Source organism: Eptesicus fuscus, chromosome 5, assembly GCF_027574615.1.
Source record: "Eptesicus fuscus isolate TK198812 chromosome 5, DD_ASM_mEF_20220401, whole genome shotgun sequence".
Classification (NCBI taxonomy): domain Eukaryota; kingdom Metazoa; phylum Chordata; class Mammalia; order Chiroptera; family Vespertilionidae; genus Eptesicus; species Eptesicus fuscus.
Window position 1 is genome coordinate 39,092,716 of NC_072477.1, and position 21,880 is coordinate 39,114,595.

Below are 21,880 nucleotides of genomic sequence, written 5' to 3' on the forward strand. Positions count from 1 at the left end.
AGGGAGTCAGACCTCCATTACCACCATTTGTCCACCATCCAGAGCTGAGGGGTCAGTGCTGACATGTACACATAAGGAACTACTGGACATTGAAATTGGGTCTCAAAAGAACTGTTGGTCCAGGGGGAAGCTCGCTACAGAGTGATTCATTTGCCTGTCAGCATAACTATTATTGCTCGTCTCACATTCAGTTCTTATTAGTATATATCTAGTGACATATGATCTTGCTCATCTAGGGGAAATGATGAGCAGCATAGACTGAGGAACAAGAAGAGAACCAGAAGCAAGGAGGCATCGATCGGACTGTCGGGCCTCAGAGGGAGGATAGGGGAGGGTAGGGGGAGGGTGGGGGGGAGGGGGAGAGTTCAACCAAAGGACCTGTATGCATGCATATAAGCCTATCCAACGGTTAAGTTCAACAGGGGATTGGGGCATGCGTGGGGAGAGGGGTGGGATGGGAATGGGGGGATGAGGACAAATATGTGACACCTTAATCAATAAAGAAATTTAAAAAAAAAAAAAAAAAAAAAAAAAAAAAAAAAAAAAAAAATCTAGTTATGAAGACCAAAAAAAAAACCCCCCAAAATACCAAAAACTATAACCATAATAATTTGTTAATGGATGCACAGATAAAAAGATACAAACTGTGACATCAAAAATGTAAGATGTTTAGGGGGAGAGTAAAAATATAGTTTTAGAATGCTTTTGAATTTACATTGTTAGCAACTTCAAAGACTTTATTATATATATGATATTTTATGTAAGCCTCATGTTAACCATAAAGCAAAAACCTATAGTAGATGCACAAAAGAAAAAGGAATCTAAGCAAGCATACCACTACATAAAATCATCCAATCACAAAAAAACAGATCAAAAGAATAAGAAAGGAATGAAGAAATTATAAAATAGTTAACAATGAAAAAAATGTCAAAAAGTACATACCTATCAATAATAACTTTAAGTGCAAATGAACTATATTATCCAATGAAAAGATACAGAGTGGGTGAATAGATTATTATACAAGACTCATTGATATACTGCCTACAAGAGACCCATGTCAGATGTAAGAACACATACAGACTGAAAATGAAGGGGTGGAAAAAGATATTCAATGCAAATGGAAACCAAAAGAAAGCTGGGGTAGCTTTATTCATATCAGACAAAATAGACTTTAAGACAAAACTATAAGAGACAAAGAAGTTCATTGTGTAATAATAAAGGGGTCAATCCAACAGAGAATATAACATTTGTAAATATTTATGCACCCAACATAGGAGCATCCTATATAATAAAGAGGTAATATGCAAATTGACCCTCATGCCCTCACATCACAAGATGGCCGCCCCCATGTTGTCACAAGATGGCCATCTCCATGTAATCACAAGATGGCCACCCCCACATTGTCACAAGCTGGCCGGCAGGGGAGGGCAGTTGGGGGTGACCAGGCCTGCAGGGGAGGGCAGTTGGGGGCGATTGGGCTGGCAGGGGAGCAGTTAGGTGTCAATCAGGCCAGGAGGGGAGTGGTTAGGGGGCAATCAGGCTGGCAGGCAGGCAAGCGGTTAGGAGCCAGCAGTCCTGGATTGTGAGAGGGATGTCCGACTGCTGGCAGTCGAACATCCCCCAAGGGGTCCCAGATTGGAGAGGGTGCAGGCTGGGCTGAGGGACACCCCCTCAGTGCACAAATTTCACGCACTGGGCCTCTAGTCTAAATATATAAAGCAAATATTAACAGACAAAAATGGGAAATAGACAGTAATACAATAATAGCAGGAGAATTTAATACCCCCACTTTCATCAAAGGATAGATAATCCAGTTAGAAAGTCAATAAAGAAACATTGGACTTCAACAACAAATTGAGCCAAATGACATCATTTATCCCAAAGCAACAGAATATATATTCTCTCAAGCACACATGGAATATCCTTTAGGACAGATCTTATATTGGGCCATAAAATGAGTCTTAATACATTTAAGATCAAAATCATAGAAAGCACTTTCTTGGACCACAATGGTATGAAACTAAAAATCAATTACAGCCTGGCCAACGTGGATCAGTGGTTGAGCGTCGACTTATTAACCAGGAGGTCACAGTTCAATTCCTGGTCGGGGACATGCCCAGGGTTTCAGGCTTGATCCCCAATATGGGGCATGCAGGAGACAGCCAATCAATGATTCCCTCTCATTATTGATATTTCTATCACTCTCTCCCTTTCCCATTCCTCTCTGAAATCAGTAAATAAATCAATTACAAAAAGAAAACTAAAAATTCACAAATATATGGAGATTAAACAACATGCTACTGAACAGCCAATAGTCAATGAATAAACAGAGAAGTAAAAAATACCCTAAGACAAATGAAAATGAAAATACAGTATACCAAAACTTACGGAATGTAGCAAAAGCAGTTCTAAGAGAGAAGTCCACAGTGATTAATGCCAACATAAGATCTCAAACAAACAATACAACGAACTACCTAAAGTTAGCAGAAGGAAGAAAACAACAAAGATCAACGTGTAAATAAAGAAAATATAGACTAAAAAGACAATAGAAAATAAGAGGTGGTTTTTTGAAAAGATAAACAAAATTGACAAACCTTTAGCTAAGACTTACCAAGAAAAGAGAGGACTTAAAATCAGACATGGAAGAGGAGACATGGTTAACATGAGGCTTACATAAAACATCTTGATATCGGCTAAATACAAAGAACCGTAAGTGACTATTATGAACATTACACACCAACAAAGTGGACAACTGGTAAATTCCTAGAAACATACAACCTACTAAGACTGAATCATGAAGAAACAGAAAATCTGATCAGAGACTGATTGAACCATTAATAAAAAAAAAAACCCTCCAAAATATATAAAGAACTCATACAACTCAATAGCAAAAATAAAAAAAAAAATCTGATTTTAAAATGGGCAGAGACTCTGAATAAACATTTTTTTTAAAGAAGACATACAGACAGCTAATAGATACATGAAAAAGTGCTAAACATCATTACTTCTCAGGGAAATGCAAATGAAAACCACAATAAGACATCACCTCACACCTGTTAGAATGGCTATTATCAAAAAGACAAAAAGAAATAACAAATGTTGGCAAGGCTGTGGAGAAAAGGGAAACCCTTGTGCACTGGTGGTGGGAATGGAAATTGGTGCAGCCACTATGAAAAACAGTATGGAGGCTCCTCGAAAAATAAAAAACAGAACTACCATATTGTTGGGAGCACAGCTCCTCAGCCAGGGACTTGACCCTTCTGGGAGCAGGGAATTGGAAAAACACTCGGGTAACAGGTCCGTGGGACATGCTTCATTACCAACAAAGCAGCCGTGCACCGACTGGTCAGTGGCGACTTACAGACGCGCTCAAACAGAAGAGGCCTCACACCAATTAGTGATACACGCTGGTGTTTCTACTACTGAGTCACTGCCCTCGCACCTGCATAGGGCAAAGGGGCCTTTCACCTAATAACACTCTGTGTCCTCACCTGCATGCATGGGTGAGGCAAATTGACTTGATCATCTGGCGTACTCTGATTAGGGTTCCCACACATGACCTGGCAATCCCACTTCTGGGTATTTATCTCAAGGAAACAAAATCACCACCCAGAAAAGATATCTGTATCCCCGTGTTCTTTGCAGCATTGTTTATAATAGGGAATATATGGAAACAACCTAAATGTCAATCAACAGATGAATGGATAAAGAAGATGTGATATATATTCATAATGGAACATTATTCAGTCATAAAAGGGAAGTGATTTGCTACAAGGATGAAGCTTAAGGGCATTACTCTAGGTGAAATAAGTCAGACAGAGAAAGACAATACTGTATGATCTCATATCTGTCAATTCTTTAAAACACACACACACACCTCATAGACCTCATAGACCTCATAGATACAGAGAACAGATTGGAGGTTGCCAGAGGTGCCGGTAGTTGGTAAGTGAAATGGATGAAGCTGGTCCGAAGGTACAAACTTCCAGTTAATAAGATAAATAAATCCTGGGGATGGTGACTACAGCTAATACTACTGTATTGTACACTTGCAAGTTGCTGAGAGTAGCTCTTAAAAATTCTCTTCACAGGAGAAAAACAAATTTGTAACTCCATGTGGCGATGGATATTAACTATGAGGTGATCAGTTTGATCAGATTCAATATGTTGAATCATTATATTTTACACCTCAAACTAATACATGCTATATGTCAATTATATCTCAATTTAGAAATCCATAAAATAAATAAAAATCATTAGAGGACACACCAATGATCCCATTAAAATAGAAGTTGTGATTGTCACCAATCTATGTTGGGCTCCTATTGCAAGTAAACCAACAGGCAAAGAAGGGGGCCACTTTACTGGCTGGAGTGACTGAATTTGACTATTAAGGAGAAATTGGGTTCCTATGGCACGAAGGGGGTAAGGAGGACAATGTCTGGAACGCAGACAGTTTGGGGTGCTTCTCAGAACTCCTGTGCTCTGTGATGCATTTTATAATTGTTTCCCTCTTCGCTCAATTGGAAGATTTACAGGACTCGGTTGGTCAGGAGGAACTCATTGAAAACACAGGGCCAGAGTCTGGTAAGAAAAGAAGGCTATCTATTTCTTAAGCTAGTGGTGTTTATTTTTGTCTCATATATTCTTCTGTATGTATGGGTAAAAACAAGGATGGATGCAGAGATGTGAATGCCACCAGCCACACTGATGTTTCAAGTTGTGAAAAATGCATGAATCAATAAAAGAGTTAATTGAAATGTAAATCTCAAAAGCAAACTATACCATTTCTGGCAGACTATACCTAGTGTTAACTCTTTGAACAATATTGTTTTAGACCAAAATACTTTGCAAATTTACGCTACAAGGCAAGAAAGGGGGGTTACTAACGATGGAACTTGGTTAAATTACCGAACCGGTTTCCCAATCAGTAAAATGGGTACACGTGCTACTTCGGTAAAAAACGCTTTGGAAATGGGAATTCACCGGAAAGGCCTTTTCTTCTCCGAACCCAGGGTTTCTCCATCTCAGCAGCACTGACATTTCAGGCCAGGCAATTATTTGTGGTGGGGCGCTGTCCTGTATAAGGTGGAAGGTTTAGCAGCACGCCTGGTCCCTCCCGCCTGTGTCCTCCGCCATCTGGAGAGATGCCCGTACCAACTCTATCCCAGACAGGAGGCTGGAATGACCTCCCCCAAATGGCCTTCTGGGAGGCGAAATCGCGGCAGCTGGGATTAGTTCAGACAAAAAGAATTTTGAGGGAGAAACAGAACAACAGCCCCCAAGGAGTAACTTGCAGCCTCACGGAGGCTGGATTTGTGACTCAGAAAACGGGCTGAGGAGCTCCAAGGTCCCGGTTAATGAACTATCCAGTTCAGGGGCAGCAGGGGAGAAGGGAGGGGGACGGAGGCCCGTGGCCCTGCACTCCGCGAACCCGAGGCCCACACCAGTCACCACGGACGGCGCTTCGCTGACTCCGGAGCAGGATTGTTCCCACCGAATCAACATACCGTCGCCCTGGGAAAGGCCTGGGGGAGCGAGGACAGAATGCGGCCTCCCGGCGCGGCGGGGCGGAGTCCCCGGGAGGTGCCCGCCCCCGCCGCGGGCGCGGTCTTATAGCCGCAGGCCCCGCCCCGCCCCGCCCCCCCCCGGGGCGCGCCCCGCCCCCAGATGCCCGCGTCTCCGCCCCCTGCGCCAGGCCCTGCGTCAGCGGCGGGGGCGGGAGGGAGGCGTTGGCGCTGCCACGTCTCGGCGGGGGCGGCGACGGGCGACTGTGGCGCGGGAGGTGCAGGAGGTGGTGCTGGCGCCGAAGCAGGACCCGGATCCAGGGCTGTGTACCCAGGTGGGTGAGAGCCCGTCGGTGCCGGAGGGGAGCGCAGCGTAGCGTGCGGGGCCTCCACGGGTGAGGAGGGTTGGGGGCCCGGGAGCGAGAGCGGGGCGCGCCGGGGGTCCTGGGGGCCGCGGAGGGCCTGCCTTTGGATTCATCAAACAGGTGTGCCTGCCGCCGGGGCGAGGCGAGGTAGGCCCGGGTCGGGGTGGGGGGGAGGAGGGGAGCGGGCGGTTCCGTGTGGGGAGCCCCGCATGGACCCTTGCAGCTGGGTGCGTGCACACGAGGTTGTAGCGCGCGGTTCGGAGCAAGTTGAGCAGACGCGCGCCTGGAGCGGAGGTGAGGCATGATGGCCAGTGGTCCTGCCTTTGCAAGGGTGTCCCTGGCAGGGCCCGAGCAGGGGCCGGGGTCGAAGCTAACTCTTCGCTCACCAGGCTTCGGCAGGGGAATCGAGACAGCTGCTCAGTCTCTGTCGCCATCGGTGCTGAACGGGCACGAAACCCACAGCCCCTTCCTCACCGCCCCACCCCGCTCCTCCCCAAGACGCACCCCGCGGCGGTTGTGAGCCCCTTGAGGACACGCTCCTGCTTCTGAGATCACCTGCTGCACTGACTCCGTCCGGCTTTCACTGCGGGAACGCGGGACATCCTTTGTCTTTTTTCACGGGGCCTTCTACCCCGAGAAACACCGAGTACTGTGATTTTTCTTATAGGAGCTTATGTTTATGGGTGTAAACCGAACTCCGTTTCATACTAAATTAAACAGGCGGTTATGGGGTTAGTGTGGTTGAGATATCCACTTACAGACGAATCAAGGAATGGATCTGAGGAATCCTTTAGCTCTTTTTAGGCAGGATTCGCAGACATTTTTTTAGCCTAGGGGAGACAAAGCTACCTGTCAGCTACGATGATGTTCAAGACTGGTGTCAATTTAATATGGTCATTAGAGCGCAGATGGGAAAACGAGATAGGATTCTAGTCCAGTTCACTCATTCGTGTGCTACGGTGAGGTCCATTCCTTGAAGCTCCACGTGGTTCAATTTCCTGGTCCACAGACTGGGAAGGATGCCTAGATTACAAGGGTAAAATAAACTACCAAGAAATACTTTTAAAAATTCTCAAGTGAAGTGTAATTGCACAGTTTAGTAATGCGGCCAAGCTTATTGAAGTCATCAGCAAATGGGATGTTCTTTAGATTAAAAATTCAAATTATTATTGAAATTGTTATAAAATGTATGTAGGTTAACCCTAGTCCCAATGGCACAAGTCGCCCTTCCCCCCATTCACAATGTAATGTAGTATAGGGATGCCCCGGGAGCTCTTGAAATACATAAGACAGTTTTAAAAATCAACTTAAAAATCTTCATTCCCAGTGCCTATTACTTGTTCCTTTCAGTTGCTTGCTTCTAACAGCAGCTCCTCCCCATTTGTATCCCGGTCTGCTATAGAGGCTGGCAAACCCAATTGTTGGAACTGTATCCAAAAAATAGTCAACAGAATGAAAACCTGAAGTGATCCTAGTAAAATTGAATTTGGTGTATGGTTTTTGTTTTATCACTTGTGGCAATTTGCAAACCTTTTTCCTTCTGGATTTTCTGAAATGTAACCTCCAGGTAAGTCTTAACACCATTCGTTGTTCATTCTCTAGGCATTTACCGGGCTAAGGTTAGGCATATGTGGGCCTTGTAAAGGCAAGAGCGTGGCAGCAGACAATCCAAGTGTGGGGCCCTGTACAACCACGATGCTGGCCCTGTTGCCTGTTTTTCAGTCCTAAGTCTCTTCCTTATTGACTCTATTATCTTGAGCAAGTTGCTATGCCTGCTTCCTGGTCTGCAAAACGAGAATAATGATACATATGCATTGTATTTTTGAGTTAACAAATAGAAAGCACTCAATAAATGTTAGCCAGTATCATTGATTTTTAAATATTGATTTCAGAGAGGGAGAGAGAGAATCCTTGATAGGCTGCCTCCTGCATGTCCCACCCTGTGGATCGAGCCTGCAACCCAGGCATGTGCCCTCACTGGGAATGGAACAGTGGCCTCCTAGTTCATAGGTCGAAGTTCAACCACTGAGCCATGCTGACCAGGCTAAAATTGTCTTTATGTTCATCTAAATTCCTGTCTGAACTTTGTTTAAACTTCATAGTTACACACAACTTTATGTTAAATAACATGAACATCAAAATGTTTAATGTGTTGCCTTGAGGAAGTTAAATTCTTAATACTTTCTGGCATCTGAATTTAATGTACCCATTTTACTTAATTGATAAATATTTAGCCTGTTAATCTGCATACTTAAAATACAATATTGTTACCCATCATTCAGATAAAAATAGACGTGTAAGCCTCAGGGGCCCATTTATCGGGGACAAACACTAAGATGCTTGCACTAAAATTAACCTATAAAAAATGTTTCATAGGCTTGCCAGATTAAATATGTCCCCACCTGAGACGTATATATACTAAAAAAAATATCTGAAAAAAAAAAATGTTTCAAACGGACTGAAGGCTTGTTAAATTGATAGGAATGATTGTTTTAACCATCAAAAGTTATTTCCTTCCCTTACTATTCTTAGAGCCAGGTATAGTGTTGTTTAGAATATAATATGACCTGAGTCTTTTTTTTTTTTCTGGATCCACTTACCTTTTTATTTTTTATGTATTTATTTTTTCATCTTTATTGTTGGAAGTATTACATATGTCCTACCCCCCCCCCCCCCCCCATTAACTCCCTCCAGCCCTCTCCCACCCCTCCCCAGGCTTTCACCACCTAATTGTCCGTGTCCATGTGTCATACATATATACATACAAGGTCTTTGGTTGGTTACCTCCCACCCACCCACCCTCCCCTGCCTTCCCTCTGAGATTCTGCACTCTGTTCCATGCTTCCAGGTCTCTGGATCCTCTCTGTTCATCAGTTTATTTGTTAATTAACTTCCACAAACGAGTGAGATCATGTAATATTTTTCTTTCTCTTACTGACTTATTCCACTTAGCATGATACTCTCCAGGTCCCTCCTTGCTGTCCCAAAGGGTAAGAGATCCTTCTTTTTTACTGCTGCATAGTATTCCATGGTACAAATGTATCGCAGCTTTTTTATCCACTCATCTACTGATGGGCACTTGGGCTGTTTTCACATCTTAGCTATTGTAAATTGTGCTGCTACAAACATAAGGGTGCATATATTCTTTCTGATCAGTGTTTTGAGTTTCTTAGGCTCTGTCCCTAGAAGGGGGATTACTGGGTCAGATGGCATTTCCACATTTAATTTTTTGAGGAAACTCCATACTGTTTTCTATAATGGCTGCGTCAGTCTGCATTCCCACCAGCAGTGTACTAGGGTTCCCTTTTCTCCACTTGCCAGCACTTGTCATTGTTAATTTGTTGATGGTAGCCATTCTGACAGGTGTGAGATGATACCTCATTGTTGTTTTAATTTGCATCTCTCTGGTTATCAGTGACTTTGAGCATTTTTTCATATGCCTCTTGGCCATGATCTGAATCATTTTTGAGGGAGAAAATGAAAGAAAAAACTGATTTTAAAAAATTTCTTCTTTCCTATCCAAGAATGCTAATTATTAGTTTAACATAAATATAATAGTCTATCATTCTTTTTATAAACACCTGTACCCAGCACAGTGCCCAGGTCATTAATTTAAACATGAAAAAAATTAAGAATTTATAAACATGAATTTTAAATTAATTGCTACCTAATGGATATTTTATTCAACACTTGAAATGTGGCAGGCACTGTTGGATGCTTATATACAGTAATTCATTTCATCCTGCCAGTAATTTTCTCCCATTTTATAAGTGAGAAAACAGATTCTCAGAGTTTAACTACCTTAGCCGTGGTCACACAGTTGACATTTGAATCCCAAGTCTGATTCCAGAGCTCATGCTCTTTCCACACCTAGGTTTAAATCCTGGCTCTACTAATTTTGTGACCTTGGGTAAATTAGTGCACATGTCTGCCTGCATTTCCTCCTCTGTTAAAGTGGTGATAATAATCATCCCTTCCCTGTAGGACTATCAAAGTAATTGAATTAGTAGTGTATCAAGTTCTTTGAACAATGCCTGGCACATAGTAAGTGCTGAACAATGTTAGTTTCTATTATTACACTATCCCACCTTCCCAAAGCCTCTATTACTCTACAGCATTACCTCTAAAGTTTCATCGGGTTATACAGGCAGAAGTTTAATCAACCGTTAAGAAGAGTTGCCCTTAAGCATATTGTGATTTATGAAATAGGGAACAGCTGGGAGCTGGGTTGTTGGGAAAATTGTTCTGTCATTAAATAGACTTTAATTTTTCTTGCATTGCTTTTTTTATGGCAGTATCCAAATATATAAAAGCCCAGTGACCAAATGGCAGAATGACCAGAACGACTGGGCGACCAGTCGCTGTGATGCACACTGACCATCAGGGGGCAGACGCTCAATGCAGGAGCTGCCCCTGGTGGTCAGTGCGCTCCTACAGTGGGGGCACCGCTTGGCTGACCTGGATAAGCAGCACTCCCACAGCGGGCCAATCCCTGCAGGTCATGCCCCACCAGTGCACAAATCTGTGCACCAGGCCTCTAGTATTATTGATATACATCTTTAAATTCTTTGTTTTTCAAAGAGCTAGAGGCAGGTGTCAAATAGAATATTTTCTTTAACTGGGTATAGCAATCATAGTAACTTTCCTTCTATTAAATAAAATGCTTTGCCCTAGCCGGTTTTGCTCAGTGAATAGAGCACTGGCCTACAGACTGAAGGATCCCGGGTCAATTACGGTCAAGGGTATATGCCCAGGTTGCAGGCTTGATCTCCAGTGGGGGGGCGTGCAGGAGGCAGCCAATCAATGGTTCTCTCTCATCATTGATGTTTCTCTCTCTCCCCTTCCTCTCTGAAATCAAAAAGAATATATTTTTTTAAATTGCCTTAACATTTAAAATTTTATTTTAGATCTTACTGCAAAGATGAAACCTGATGAAACGCCTATGTTTGACCCAAGTCTACTCCAAGAAGTGGACTGGAGCCAGAATACAGCTACATTTTCTCCAGCCATTTCCCCAACACATCCTGGAGAAGGTTTGGTTTTGAGGCCTCTTTGTACTGCTGATTTAAATAGAGGTATGGACTCAACGTTTACCAACCCTGGTTAGAATTGTAGTTAGCATTCTGTTTTCTCCACAAACATCATGATGATGGTGATAATTTTTTAAAATAATACTTGATTATGTTTTGCATTTCATTTTTAAAGGGACTAAGAACCACAATTCCAATTGTATGTGTCATGGCTAAGACCATATATTACTGTGAAATACTTCAAATGACTTAAGTACAACACTGCTCCTTCCTATGAGAGGCCAAAAGACTTCTTATAAAAGTAGAAATTATCATGTGTAATGGCACATAGGGAAGCATTTTCTTTTAGAAGCTGGATGGGGAATAAGGATAGAGATAATTTGCCTTGGATAAGATGCAAAAGGTCTACATGTTATTTCATTTTTTAACATCTATATTTTCCAAAATGATTTCCTTAAATTTTCGTAATCAAAAGTCAATTTTGTCTGTTTTCCTGTGGTAGGAAATATGAAGAAACTAATTTTGGTCAAATTGTCATTGACTGTATAGACATTAAGATTCTCAAAGTTTGCCCTAGCCAGTTTGGCTCAGTGGATAGAGCATAGGCCTGCGGACTGAAGGGTCATGGGTTTGATTCTGGTCAAGGGCACATGCCAGGGTTGTAGGCTTGATCCCCAGTCAGGGGCATGCAGGAGGCAGCCAATCAATGATTTTCTCTCATCATTGATGTTTCTACCTCTTTCTCCCTCTTCCTTCCTCTCTGAAATCAATAAAAAATATCGTAAAAGAAAAAAAAAAGACTCTCAAAGTTCTAAAATGTGCTGTGCCACATTAACATGACTGAAATTAATCAGGAATATTTAAAAATTGTAGTCTCAACAATTATTTATATTTTATATAGTATCATATTTGGTCATTGAGAATCTTGCACTTTAAGTAAAACCAAAGCACATATTTGGAATATGAAGCATCCTTTGCATTGTATTTAATGCAAATTACACTGAGAAATGTACACGCTGGTTCTATAAATATTGAACATATTGAACATTAAGGTTAACACTATTCCAAAAATCTTATGCAGGGAAAAACTTTGGTTAAACCTATTTTTCTTTGTTTTATGTAGTGATTACAGAAAGAATAAAGGGTTTTAATTTAATCTTTTGAAGTAATTTTAAAATGATTCATTAAAATCTTAAAAAATAATTGCTCATAATCCCACCTGCTTATTTAATACATTGCCTCATTTGATATCCCTTTCATTTGCTCTTCTCATGACTGGAAATCTGTTTTTGCAAAACTAGGTTTTTTTAAGGTACTAGGTCAGCTGACAGAGACTGGAGTTGTCAATCCTGAACAATTTATGAGTAAGTACTACCACCTTTTTTTTCTGAATGAAAAGAAATAAAGGGAAACAAGATTTTATTTTTGTTTAGAGATCTGTTCTATCTATGCTATATGTATTTTTGTTCCAATAGAAATTATTCAAATAGCTAATTAGCTATTTTTGGTCTCTTTAAAAAAATTTTTTTTCCAATTACAGTTGACATTCAGTACTATTTTGTATTAGTTTTAAGTGCATAGTGGTTAGATAGTCATATGCTTTAGAAAGTATTCCCCCAATATTTCCAGTACCCACCTGGCACCATACATAGTTATTACAATGTTATTGACTTTATTCCCTGTGCTTTTCTTTACATCTCTGTGACTGTTTTATAACTATATTTGTACTTCTCAATCCCTTCCCATCTGGCAACCATCAATTTGTTCTCTGTATGTATGAGTTTGTCTCTGTTTTATAGATTCTACACACTGTGGGGCAAAAGTAGGTTTACAGTTTTGAGTACACAAAAGTTTATTCTTGTATCATGTGCTTTTCCATACGAACAACTATAAAAGTACTATTGCTTCACCCTGTATATGTGAAATCATATGGTATTTGTCTTTCTCTGTCTAACCTATTCAACTTAGCACAGTAATGTCTAGGTCCATCCATGTTGTCACAAATGATTAGATTGCATTCTTTTTTATGGCTGAGTAATATTCCATTGTATACATGTACCACTTCTTCTTTATCCATTCAACTTAAAAACATTTTTTAATGTTTTTATTAATTTTAGAGAGAGAATAAGGGAGAGGGAGAGAAAAAGAGAAATCTATATAAGAGAGAAATGATCAGTTGCCTCCTGCACACATCCTGACTGGTGATAGAATCTGAAACCTGAGTATGTGCCCTGACCAGGAATTGAACTGGTGACCTTTATGTGCACTGGGCAATGCTCACCTGAGCCATACCAGACACAGCCAATCAATCTTTGATTGGAGCATTTAATTCATTTACATTTAGTTTTTTTTCTAATCTTTATTTTTGAGAGTATTACAGATGTCTCTCCCTTTTCCCCCCATTAACCCCCTCCACCCACTTCTCACCCTGCCCCAGCCTTCACCACCATATTGTCTGTCCATTGGTAATGCATATCGTATATAATAGAGGTAATATGCAAATTAACCCTCACTAGATGGCTGCCTACGACCAGGCCGGCAGGGTGGTTAGTGAGGGACGACCAAAAGACTGAACAAGCAGGCTGCATGGGGCGACCAGGCTGGCGGGAGGGGGCAGTTGGGGGCGGCCAGGCCAGCAGGGGGGGACAGTAAGAGGTGACCAGGCTGGCGGGGGGAGGGCAGTTAGGGGCGACCAGGCTGGTGGGGGCGGGGGGCAGGACTAGGCCAGTGGCGGGGGGGGGGCAGTTGGGGGCAACCTGGCCAGCAGCAGGGGGCAGTTAGGGGCGACCAGGCATTCAGTAGTATTTTGTATTAGTTTTAAGTGCATAGTTAGGGGCACTTAGGGGCAATCAGGCCGGCAGGGGCAGTTAGGGGCAATCAGGCCGGCATGCAGAGGCAATGAGAGGCGATCAGGCTGGTGGGGTGGGGGGGTCAGTTAGGCGCGACCAGGCAGGCAGGCAGGCAGGCAGGCAGGCGAGTGATTAGGAGCCATGGGTCCAGGATTGTGAGAGGGATCCCAGATTGGAGTGTGTGCAGGCTGGGCTGAGGGGACAACCCCCCCGCCCTGCCCTCCGTGCACGAATTTCATGCACTGGGCCTCTAATATACATATAAGATCTTTGGTTAATCTCTCCCCACTCCCCCACCCGCTTCCCTCTTAGATTTGTCAGTTTGTTCCATGTTTCCATGCTTCTGGTTCTATTTTATCAGTTTATTTTGTTCATTAGATTTCTTGTTCATTTATTTTGATTTTTATATTCAATTTATTTTTTATGCTTTTTGCTGTACTGATTGGGTGTTTTTTGCTTCCTTATATTCTAAATTCTTGATTTGATTCTTGGTGTCTCTACTCTGCTGTTGATCTCCTGTAAATTATTCTTTATTTCAGTGTATGCTTCATTTATGACTTGTCCTCTTTTTATGTTGTTGATGTTCACACTAATTTCCTTGAAATTCTCATTAAGTTCCTGGAAGCTCTCATTAAGTTTCTTGAGCATCCTCATAACCATTGCTTTGAACTCTGTATCTGATAGTTTTCTTGCTTACATTCATTGAGGGTTTTTTTCTGGAGATTTCTTGCTCTTCTTTCATTTGTGACATATTTGTCTCAGCATTTTGGCCTCTTCCCTGCGTTTGTTTCCATGTATTAGGTAGAGCTGCTATGTCTCCCGGACTTGGTGGAGTGGCCTTGTGTAGTAGGTGTTCTGTAGGGCCCAGTGGGTCAGCCTCCCCAGTCACCAGAGCTGGACACTCCAGGTGTGCCCCTGTGAGAGCTGTGTGCACTGTCCTGTTCTAGTTGAGCCTTGATTACTGTTGGCATCACTGGGAGGGACTGACCCCCCAGGCTGATCAGCTGTGAGAACCAGTTGCAACTACAGCAGAGGAGCTGCTGTGCAGGAGCCAATCCTATGGAGCAGGACTTGCTTCAGTGGGGCTTTGGTGCTCACTGAGTCCACCCCTTGAGCCATTCGTGGAGGTGGGAGGGTTGTAGTCTGGTGTGGTCGAAGTGGAACACCGGGTGTACTGGCTCTGGGGCCCCCTGGGAGGTGCAAAGTCGGCTTCTGCCTGTGTTCTGCCCAGGGCCACCCAGCATGAGCTACAAGCAATCTGCATAGGCTGCTACTTGTGTTGAGTTTGGAGGTGTCCAGAAGAGGCCAACCTGTAGACCAGGATAGGCTGCCACTAATGCCGGGCCTGGGGCCACTTACTGAGAGGTTTGGGGTACGCGGATGCCAGCTGCTACTTATTTGTAAGATTTTAGGAAAGTCCAAAGCATGAGGTGAGAGGGACCAGTTGTATGGAAAAGCCACTGGAAATGACTTGGATGAGCTAGCAAGTAGGGAGGGGTGGGGTCTCAGGAAATCACCAGGCAGGGTGAAAAGTGAGCCAGGATGATGGAGATTGAGATATGGCACAGCCTGTCCATTCTGTGGCAGGGAGTGCTCAGTAAAGAAACACTGGCCTCTAAAGCTGCCCCTCCAGCTCTTGCCCTGATTCCAGACAAAGTTAATTCCTCCCTGAATGTCCGTTTCCTTTCAAGCTGCTTCCCAGTGCTGTAGCTCAGGGAGGAGTCAAAGACCATGCAAGGGCCCTTTAAGAGGAACTGTCTGGGACCCCCACAGCCTCCATGTCACTCAGCCACAATCCCCACTGGTTTTTACAGTCAAAAGTTGTGGGGACTTCTCTTCCCAGCACTGGAACCCTGGGCTAGGGGCCTGATGTGGGGCAGGGACCCTTCGCTCCTCAGGGAAACTGCCACACGTGGGTGTGGGACCAGCTGGCTCCACTATTCTACCCCTCATCTCCACCCCTCCTATCAGTCTGGATGGATGTGCTGCTGCTTTAATTCTCTAGTTGTAGGACTTCCGTTCAGCTTAGTCATAAATTTTGATGTGATTGTGGGAGGATGTGAGTACCATGCTTACCTATGCCACCATCTTGACCAGGCCCTCTAAAGTAGTTATTGATGGGTATGTTATTGCCTTTTTTTCTGATTGTCTTTATAGGTCTTTTCTTATTCTATCTTATTCATTTACTTAGAAATGGAGACATATTTTTCAACTACTTCATGAGGTGCCTTCAAAGGAAACAAAATGATTACTGTAATTTCTGATAAGTCATGTAATCATGAAACACTTGAGATCACAAGGAGAAAACAGAACTACTTTCACCAAAATATTTGGAAACCTCACTAAAAATTACAGAATGGAGCCATGTAAAAACATTCTTTTGTTAAAAATTTGCAGAGTTTTGTTCTATTCAAATATCTGCTGAGTGTAAAAGTTCAAGAAAGTGATTTAAAGTAACTGAGTAATGATTTATTAGTCACAGAAGTGGTATATATACACTTTATTTATATTCACCTAAAAAGGCTGGATTAGTCTTTTACCTTGCTAGCATACTCTTTAAATGTATGGACTATATTCCAAACTTACTGATCACTGATATTTCAACTACCTGGTCATTTAAAATATTTTCTTAAAAACAAAATACAAATTACTATGGTGAAATAGCTTTAAATGTTCAGTAATAAAATCAGCTAGTCCTAGTATTTTTTTGCCACCTAATACAGTGTAATGTCTGCTACATAACACTATCTTCTAATTTCCACAGAATCTTTTGAGCACATGAAGAAATCGGGGGATTATTATGTTACAGTGGTGGAAGATGTGACTTTAGGACAGATTGTTGCTACAGCAACTCTGATAATAGAACATAAATTCACCCATTCCTGTGCTAAGGTATGTGTTCACATTCATGCTAATGAGCTAAAATGGGCAGGTGTGTGTGTTTTTTTTTAGCAAAACCTATGTTGAGTTTCCATTAGAGAAATCTGTTTTCTCACTACTTTTCATTGTAAAATGAGAGGCATATTGCCCTGAAAAAGTTCTGCTTTTTCAGGGCAATCAACTTGTGGTCTAATCTTGTTTTGTCTATATCCTGAACCTCCACACCCCAATGTTTTAAAGCAACTCTCAAAATCTGAAGCACCAGAGGGTAATTTTGGTTATCCATCATCCTACTTCTTGCTTAACAGCAATTTATTTCAGACATCCAAATACAATTTATTAACCTAGAAATCTCTTAGTAAGAGGCAATTTCCCACTTTGTTATGAGTAAGAAAATGTATTAACAATATGAATTGGGCCTGGCCGTGGTGGCTCAGTGGTTGAGAGCATAGACCTTTGAACCAGGATGTCACAGTTCGATTCCCGGTCAGGGCACATGCCAGGTTGCAGACTCGATCCCCAGTGTGGGGTGTGCAGGAGGCAGCCAATCAATAATTCTCTCTCATCATTGATGTTTCTCTCTCTCTCCCTATCCCTTCTTCTCTAAAATAAAAAATATATTTAAAAAACACACAGTATGAATTGTTCGCTAGAAATTGTTCTGTAACGTATTCAATCTGATATGGTCAGAGAAAACAAGAAAGCTTTGTGAAAGTTGGCAGTAATCTTTAGACTCCCCCATGTTTGTTTTTTTTAAAAAACAACAACAGTATTTTGAATATACTACACTAAGACAAATTCCCATCAGTTTCCAGGTGGTAAAAGGTTCAAAATACCATATTCTTTTCTAATTGTGACATTTCTAATGCCTACAGAACCCCTTTATTCCTCATGACTCAACATGAACTAGTAAAGCTAGGAACATTTGGAATGTTTTCTGTAAGTTAGTAATTTTGGGGCCTTTGTATTAGAAATTAATAAATTGTATTTGGATGTCTGAAATAAATTGCTATTAAGCAAGAAGTAGGATGATGGATAACCAAAATTACCCTTTGGTGCTTCAGATTTTGAGAGTTGCTTTAAAACACTGGGGTGTGGAGGTTCAGGACATAGACAAAACAAGATTAGACCACAAGTTGATTCATTATATTATTTCTTCTGTAAAATAATTTGCATTTTAGTTTATGTTAAGTTCAAGTTCACAAAACATTTATTTTTGTCAGTGAATTTTTACCATCCATCACTTGTTGATTCATTTAAAAACAAAACTACATGCTTAGTCCTTTAAACATTGTAAATATTTTCAGAGAGGAAGAGTAGAAGATGTTGTCGTTAGTGATGAATGCAGAGGAAAGCAGCTTGGCAAATTGTAAGTAAGCAGAAACAAGGTAATCCTGGATAAATTACGATGCTTTTTGTGTTTCAGTTTACAGTGCCTTGCCAAGATACTTGTTAAACATATTTTGCTGTTTGAAGTTCTTTCTGGCATCATGAATTATGAATCCATTCTTATTCTATAGCTTAGACTAAATTTAATGAAAACAAAGTATTTTTACATTAGTTTTACCGTAAAGTTTGGGAATTGGAAGTGTACCATTTTGCAGACAGTAACATCTATAAATTATTAATTTTTAATAGTCAAATTCTCACACAAGTAGGAAACAGAAACTTTTGGCTGAATCAGGTGATTTCCCCATTTCTCTGTCATGTTTTAAAACAAAATGTTCTCAGTCTCCTAAGTTTTAGAAACATATTAAAACAGCCTTTACTGTACAATCCTTTATACACTTACTTAAAACTTTTAAAAACAGACCAAATTCTAATATTCTAGTCTTCACTTTGTGATATCTTTTATAATTTTATAACTTCAATCAAGATGTTCTGTCTTCAAACTGATGGGATTTTTCAGTTTATGCAAACATGAGAAAACACTTCAGGTAAACTTTTATAGATTTTTTTAAGGTTTTTTTAAAACTCCTAAGGCAGTTAGAATCCCATTCATATACTGGAAAGAAGTATACTTTTTTGCTTTCTTTCTGCTTCATATTAGTTAGACCAAAACAAAGTTAATCTCATACCTACTTTCACAAACATTAGAGTCATTTTAAAAATGATAAAGAACAAAGCTATTACTTACCCATTTTGTGTGGGAATGTTGACTGTTCCTAAGTAGTTTGAATAGATTTAGAGAAAAACACTTAAATAACATAGGCCATATTTTTTAAATGATTAACAATCTTTAGTGTTCATCATCTTAAAACTTATTTTTAAAGAGGGTTAGGGTGAATTAGTGTTTGTCCCATTCATTAACTGGCTGAAGATTATCAGATAATGTATATTTGAAACAAATTAAAATTCTTATCCATTTATAATATTTAAATGAATATATAGTGGGAATGGCCATGACCTAAACCTATTTCTAATATAAATTTGAAATTTTATGAAATATTCATATTATTACTAAAATCTATTTCTATTAACAAATGCTCTATGCCTTCTCCCTCCCTTTTTTTAAAATTTCAGGTTATTATCAACCCTTACTTTGCTAAGCAAGAAACTGAACTGTTATAAGATTACCCTTGAATGTCTACCACAAAACGTTGGTTTCTATAAAAAGTTTGGATATACAGTATCTGAAGAAAACTACATGTGTCAAAGGTTTCTAAAGTAAAAATCTTTTAAGAAAGACATTTGTCAAAGGAGCTAATGCAACAAGGTTGTATACTCTTCCTAAAGTTAAAATAGTTTGCTACAACCCAGTGACCTCCACAAATAGTGGGTTGAAAAACCATTGTAGTACAACAAATATGACATTTAGAAGATTACTTTGGGCTGGTGGAACATGCTGTGAGTTTAGATTACAAATAAATATTATAGAGGATAATTTTTAACCAAAGGAATATATTTTTAACTTGAATCTTTTCTTGCATTGTATTTTTCTAAAATTTGGCTTTATTTCTTGGTAGATTATAGGAGTTATGTATTTGCTATCTGTACTGCTCATTTTAAGAAACGCATACAATGAATAAGGCTGTTTATCACATTCTTAAAATTAGTATTTTTGGTTCAAAGAAACATTTAAATATGAATGAATGTATGCCATTTCCCATATATTACTTGAAATTGGATACATTAGATATAACTACATGTAGTTCAGTACATTTGTTGATCCTAATGCTGTATTGACAAATAATCTGGCCAACCTTTTAAAATAGAAATGAAAATTAACTTATAAAATGTGATAAGATTCAAAGTAAAACAATGTAAATGTACATCTAAATGTTTATATAATTCTAATGTAGGCAAAGTGCCACCTGTGTTATGTGTAAAATATAGTATTTATTTAAAGTATCTAAGAGCAAATATAAGGTACTTTAAAACAATGAATTAGCAAATCCTGGCATATAATAGAACTATTATTCTGGTCACTATCCTGTTTGGTGTTTTTTAAGTTGAAGCAGATATATCAGATATGTTATTAATGGTTCTAATCTTTTGCATTCCACGTTACATTAAACCTGTTCATATGATGAATAATCTTTTGTTAGAATCCTAATGTCTGTGCTTTTCTTGAGTCTTCTTTTGAACTATTATGTCAAGTCATGGTTCATAACATTAGTTTTGTGTACTCTTTATAAAATGAACTTGGAAAGCAAAGATCACTTGTTTCTCATCCCTTTGGCTCAGACCTACCTCAACTGGATTTTGGCTTTTTCTCCATGCAGTAAGTTAAAAGTTGGTTTCTAAAACCATAGGAACCCAGCCCTGGCTGGTGTGGCTCAATTGGTTGAGAGTCATCCAAATGCACTGAAAGATCACTGGTTCCTTTCCCAATCAGGGCACATACCCAGGTTTCAGGTTTGATCCCTGGTTGGGTTGTGTATGGGAGGCAACCAACTGATGTTTCTCTCTAACATTGATCTTTCTCTTTCTCACCCTCTCTAAAATCAATAAAAACATATTTAATAAATAAATGAATGAAACCATAGAAGCCCTTCACCAATAGAGGGTGCACTACTTACCACTGATGACCTATATGGATGAACTGAACTGTCTCTAATGAAAGCAACAAAGCTAGTTTTGCCTTTACTGGAGTTCCCACAACCTTGCCATGACAGTAGCTTTACCAAGTACACCCATGTTAGAAAATAAGCCTAATAAAAGGCAAAATAAAATTCTTTATTACATTTCTGACCACTGGACAATTTGATGTAAAACTATCTACAAAGTTGGCATTTCAACAAATTCCTTTAAATGGTGTTCTTAAGGTCTTACTTTATATCCCCCCTAAAGGAAATAGTTACAAGCAGGTATAGAATATAAAAATTGTGTCATGAGGATAGAGAGCAGGCAGACAGCTCGGGGTGTGGGGGATTGGAGGGGTGGAGGGATTGAGCATAAAAGAAAAAGGGAGAACTCATGGACAACAGGGTGGTGATTGCAAGGGTAGAGGGGGGTGGAGAGAAGGTGGAAGAGAGCATAGAGGGGAAAATGGTGACAGGGAAAAAAATTTTTTTTAATTGTGTCATGAGGAAAATTATGTTCTATATCAATTAGTTAACCAGAGTATGTTTATGATTTTCTAAGCCACATTGTTAGTAAGTTTTAGTAAAAACGAAAACATGTTATTTAACTGTATTCACAAATTTGAGCATTGTTTGCTTTTGAAAAAGTATAATTAAATGGAAGGTGTGATTTTTATTGTGCCCCACATACTGTGTCTATTTGTATATCATTGATTCTAAGATGCATTTTTTGGACATGTTAACATTTTGGAAATCTGGGTGTATTTTATGATCAAGGACATGTCATAGTTTATTCAGTAATATTTTGCCTTTTAGTAGTATCTAAAATATTGGTGTAATAATGGCATCTTATATTTGATGAAGAATAGTATGTAGGTGAACTAGTGGGGAGAAGTGGTACAAAGCAAGAAGTATTTTTTTTAATGGGCTGGAAATTGTGCATAGATCACCTACCATTTCTTTCAGGCATGAATTTCCTCACTCCCAGCTTTAAACTTGGTAAATTAAAAATATACTTGAGCTGAAATTTGCACCTTGCATTGATTACTGACCATAGTTGGTGTGTGTCCACAATGTATTGGAAGATACTCTTAAGTGCTTATCAATTTCCAGTGTTCATTTATCCTTCTTAATCTGTGGGAATAAAACTAAGTCACTTCTACCTAGAAGCCAACAATCTAAATAAAGAAATTCCGAAGCATGAACAGTATAAATGAGCTTTTC

The 21,880-nt window shown here is 40.2% G+C and overlaps 2 protein-coding genes across 10 annotated transcripts in view; one reads left to right on the top strand and one right to left on the bottom strand.

Moving 5' to 3' along the window:
- The window catches only part of STYX (serine/threonine/tyrosine interacting protein), a 94,476-nt gene that overhangs the window by 28,363 nt on the left and 44,233 nt on the right, over positions 1 to 21,880 (bottom strand). For 2 of the 5 annotated variants that reach the window (XR_008556095.1, XM_054716062.1), the window contains one exon: positions 20,770 to 21,790. The exons of 1 other annotated variant lie outside the window; for it this stretch is intronic. Coding sequence is in view for 2 of the 4 variants with exons in the window: in XM_054716062.1 (XP_054572037.1) it covers positions 21,786 to 21,790 (5 nt within the window). In the remaining 2 variants the exon portion in view is untranslated. Of the gene's footprint in view, positions 1 to 17,995; positions 18,158 to 18,768; positions 18,797 to 20,769; positions 21,791 to 21,880 lie in introns of those variants that run through there. 2 more of the 5 variants (XM_054716061.1, XR_008556096.1) reach the window with 2 other exon arrangements.
- Positions 5,768 to 20,161, top strand: GNPNAT1 (glucosamine-phosphate N-acetyltransferase 1). 5 transcript variants are annotated; one of them, XM_028141757.2, is made up of 7 exons: positions 5,781 to 5,842; positions 7,275 to 7,439; positions 10,780 to 10,947; positions 12,204 to 12,266; positions 16,516 to 16,643; positions 17,939 to 18,000; positions 19,155 to 20,161. In XM_028141757.2, exons 3-7 carry the CDS (start codon positions 10,794 to 10,796, stop codon positions 19,300 to 19,302), a joined length of 555 nt encoding a protein of 184 aa, XP_027997558.2. In that variant the 5' UTR covers positions 5,781 to 5,842; positions 7,275 to 7,439; positions 10,780 to 10,793; the 3' UTR covers positions 19,303 to 20,161. The 5 variants fall into 5 exon arrangements, with proteins under 5 accessions (XP_054572039.1, XP_054572040.1, XP_027997558.2 ...); XM_054716064.1 differs by lacking the exon at positions 7,275 to 7,439 and having other exon boundaries at positions 5,768 to 5,846; XM_054716065.1 differs by lacking the exon at positions 7,275 to 7,439 and having other exon boundaries at positions 5,768 to 5,842.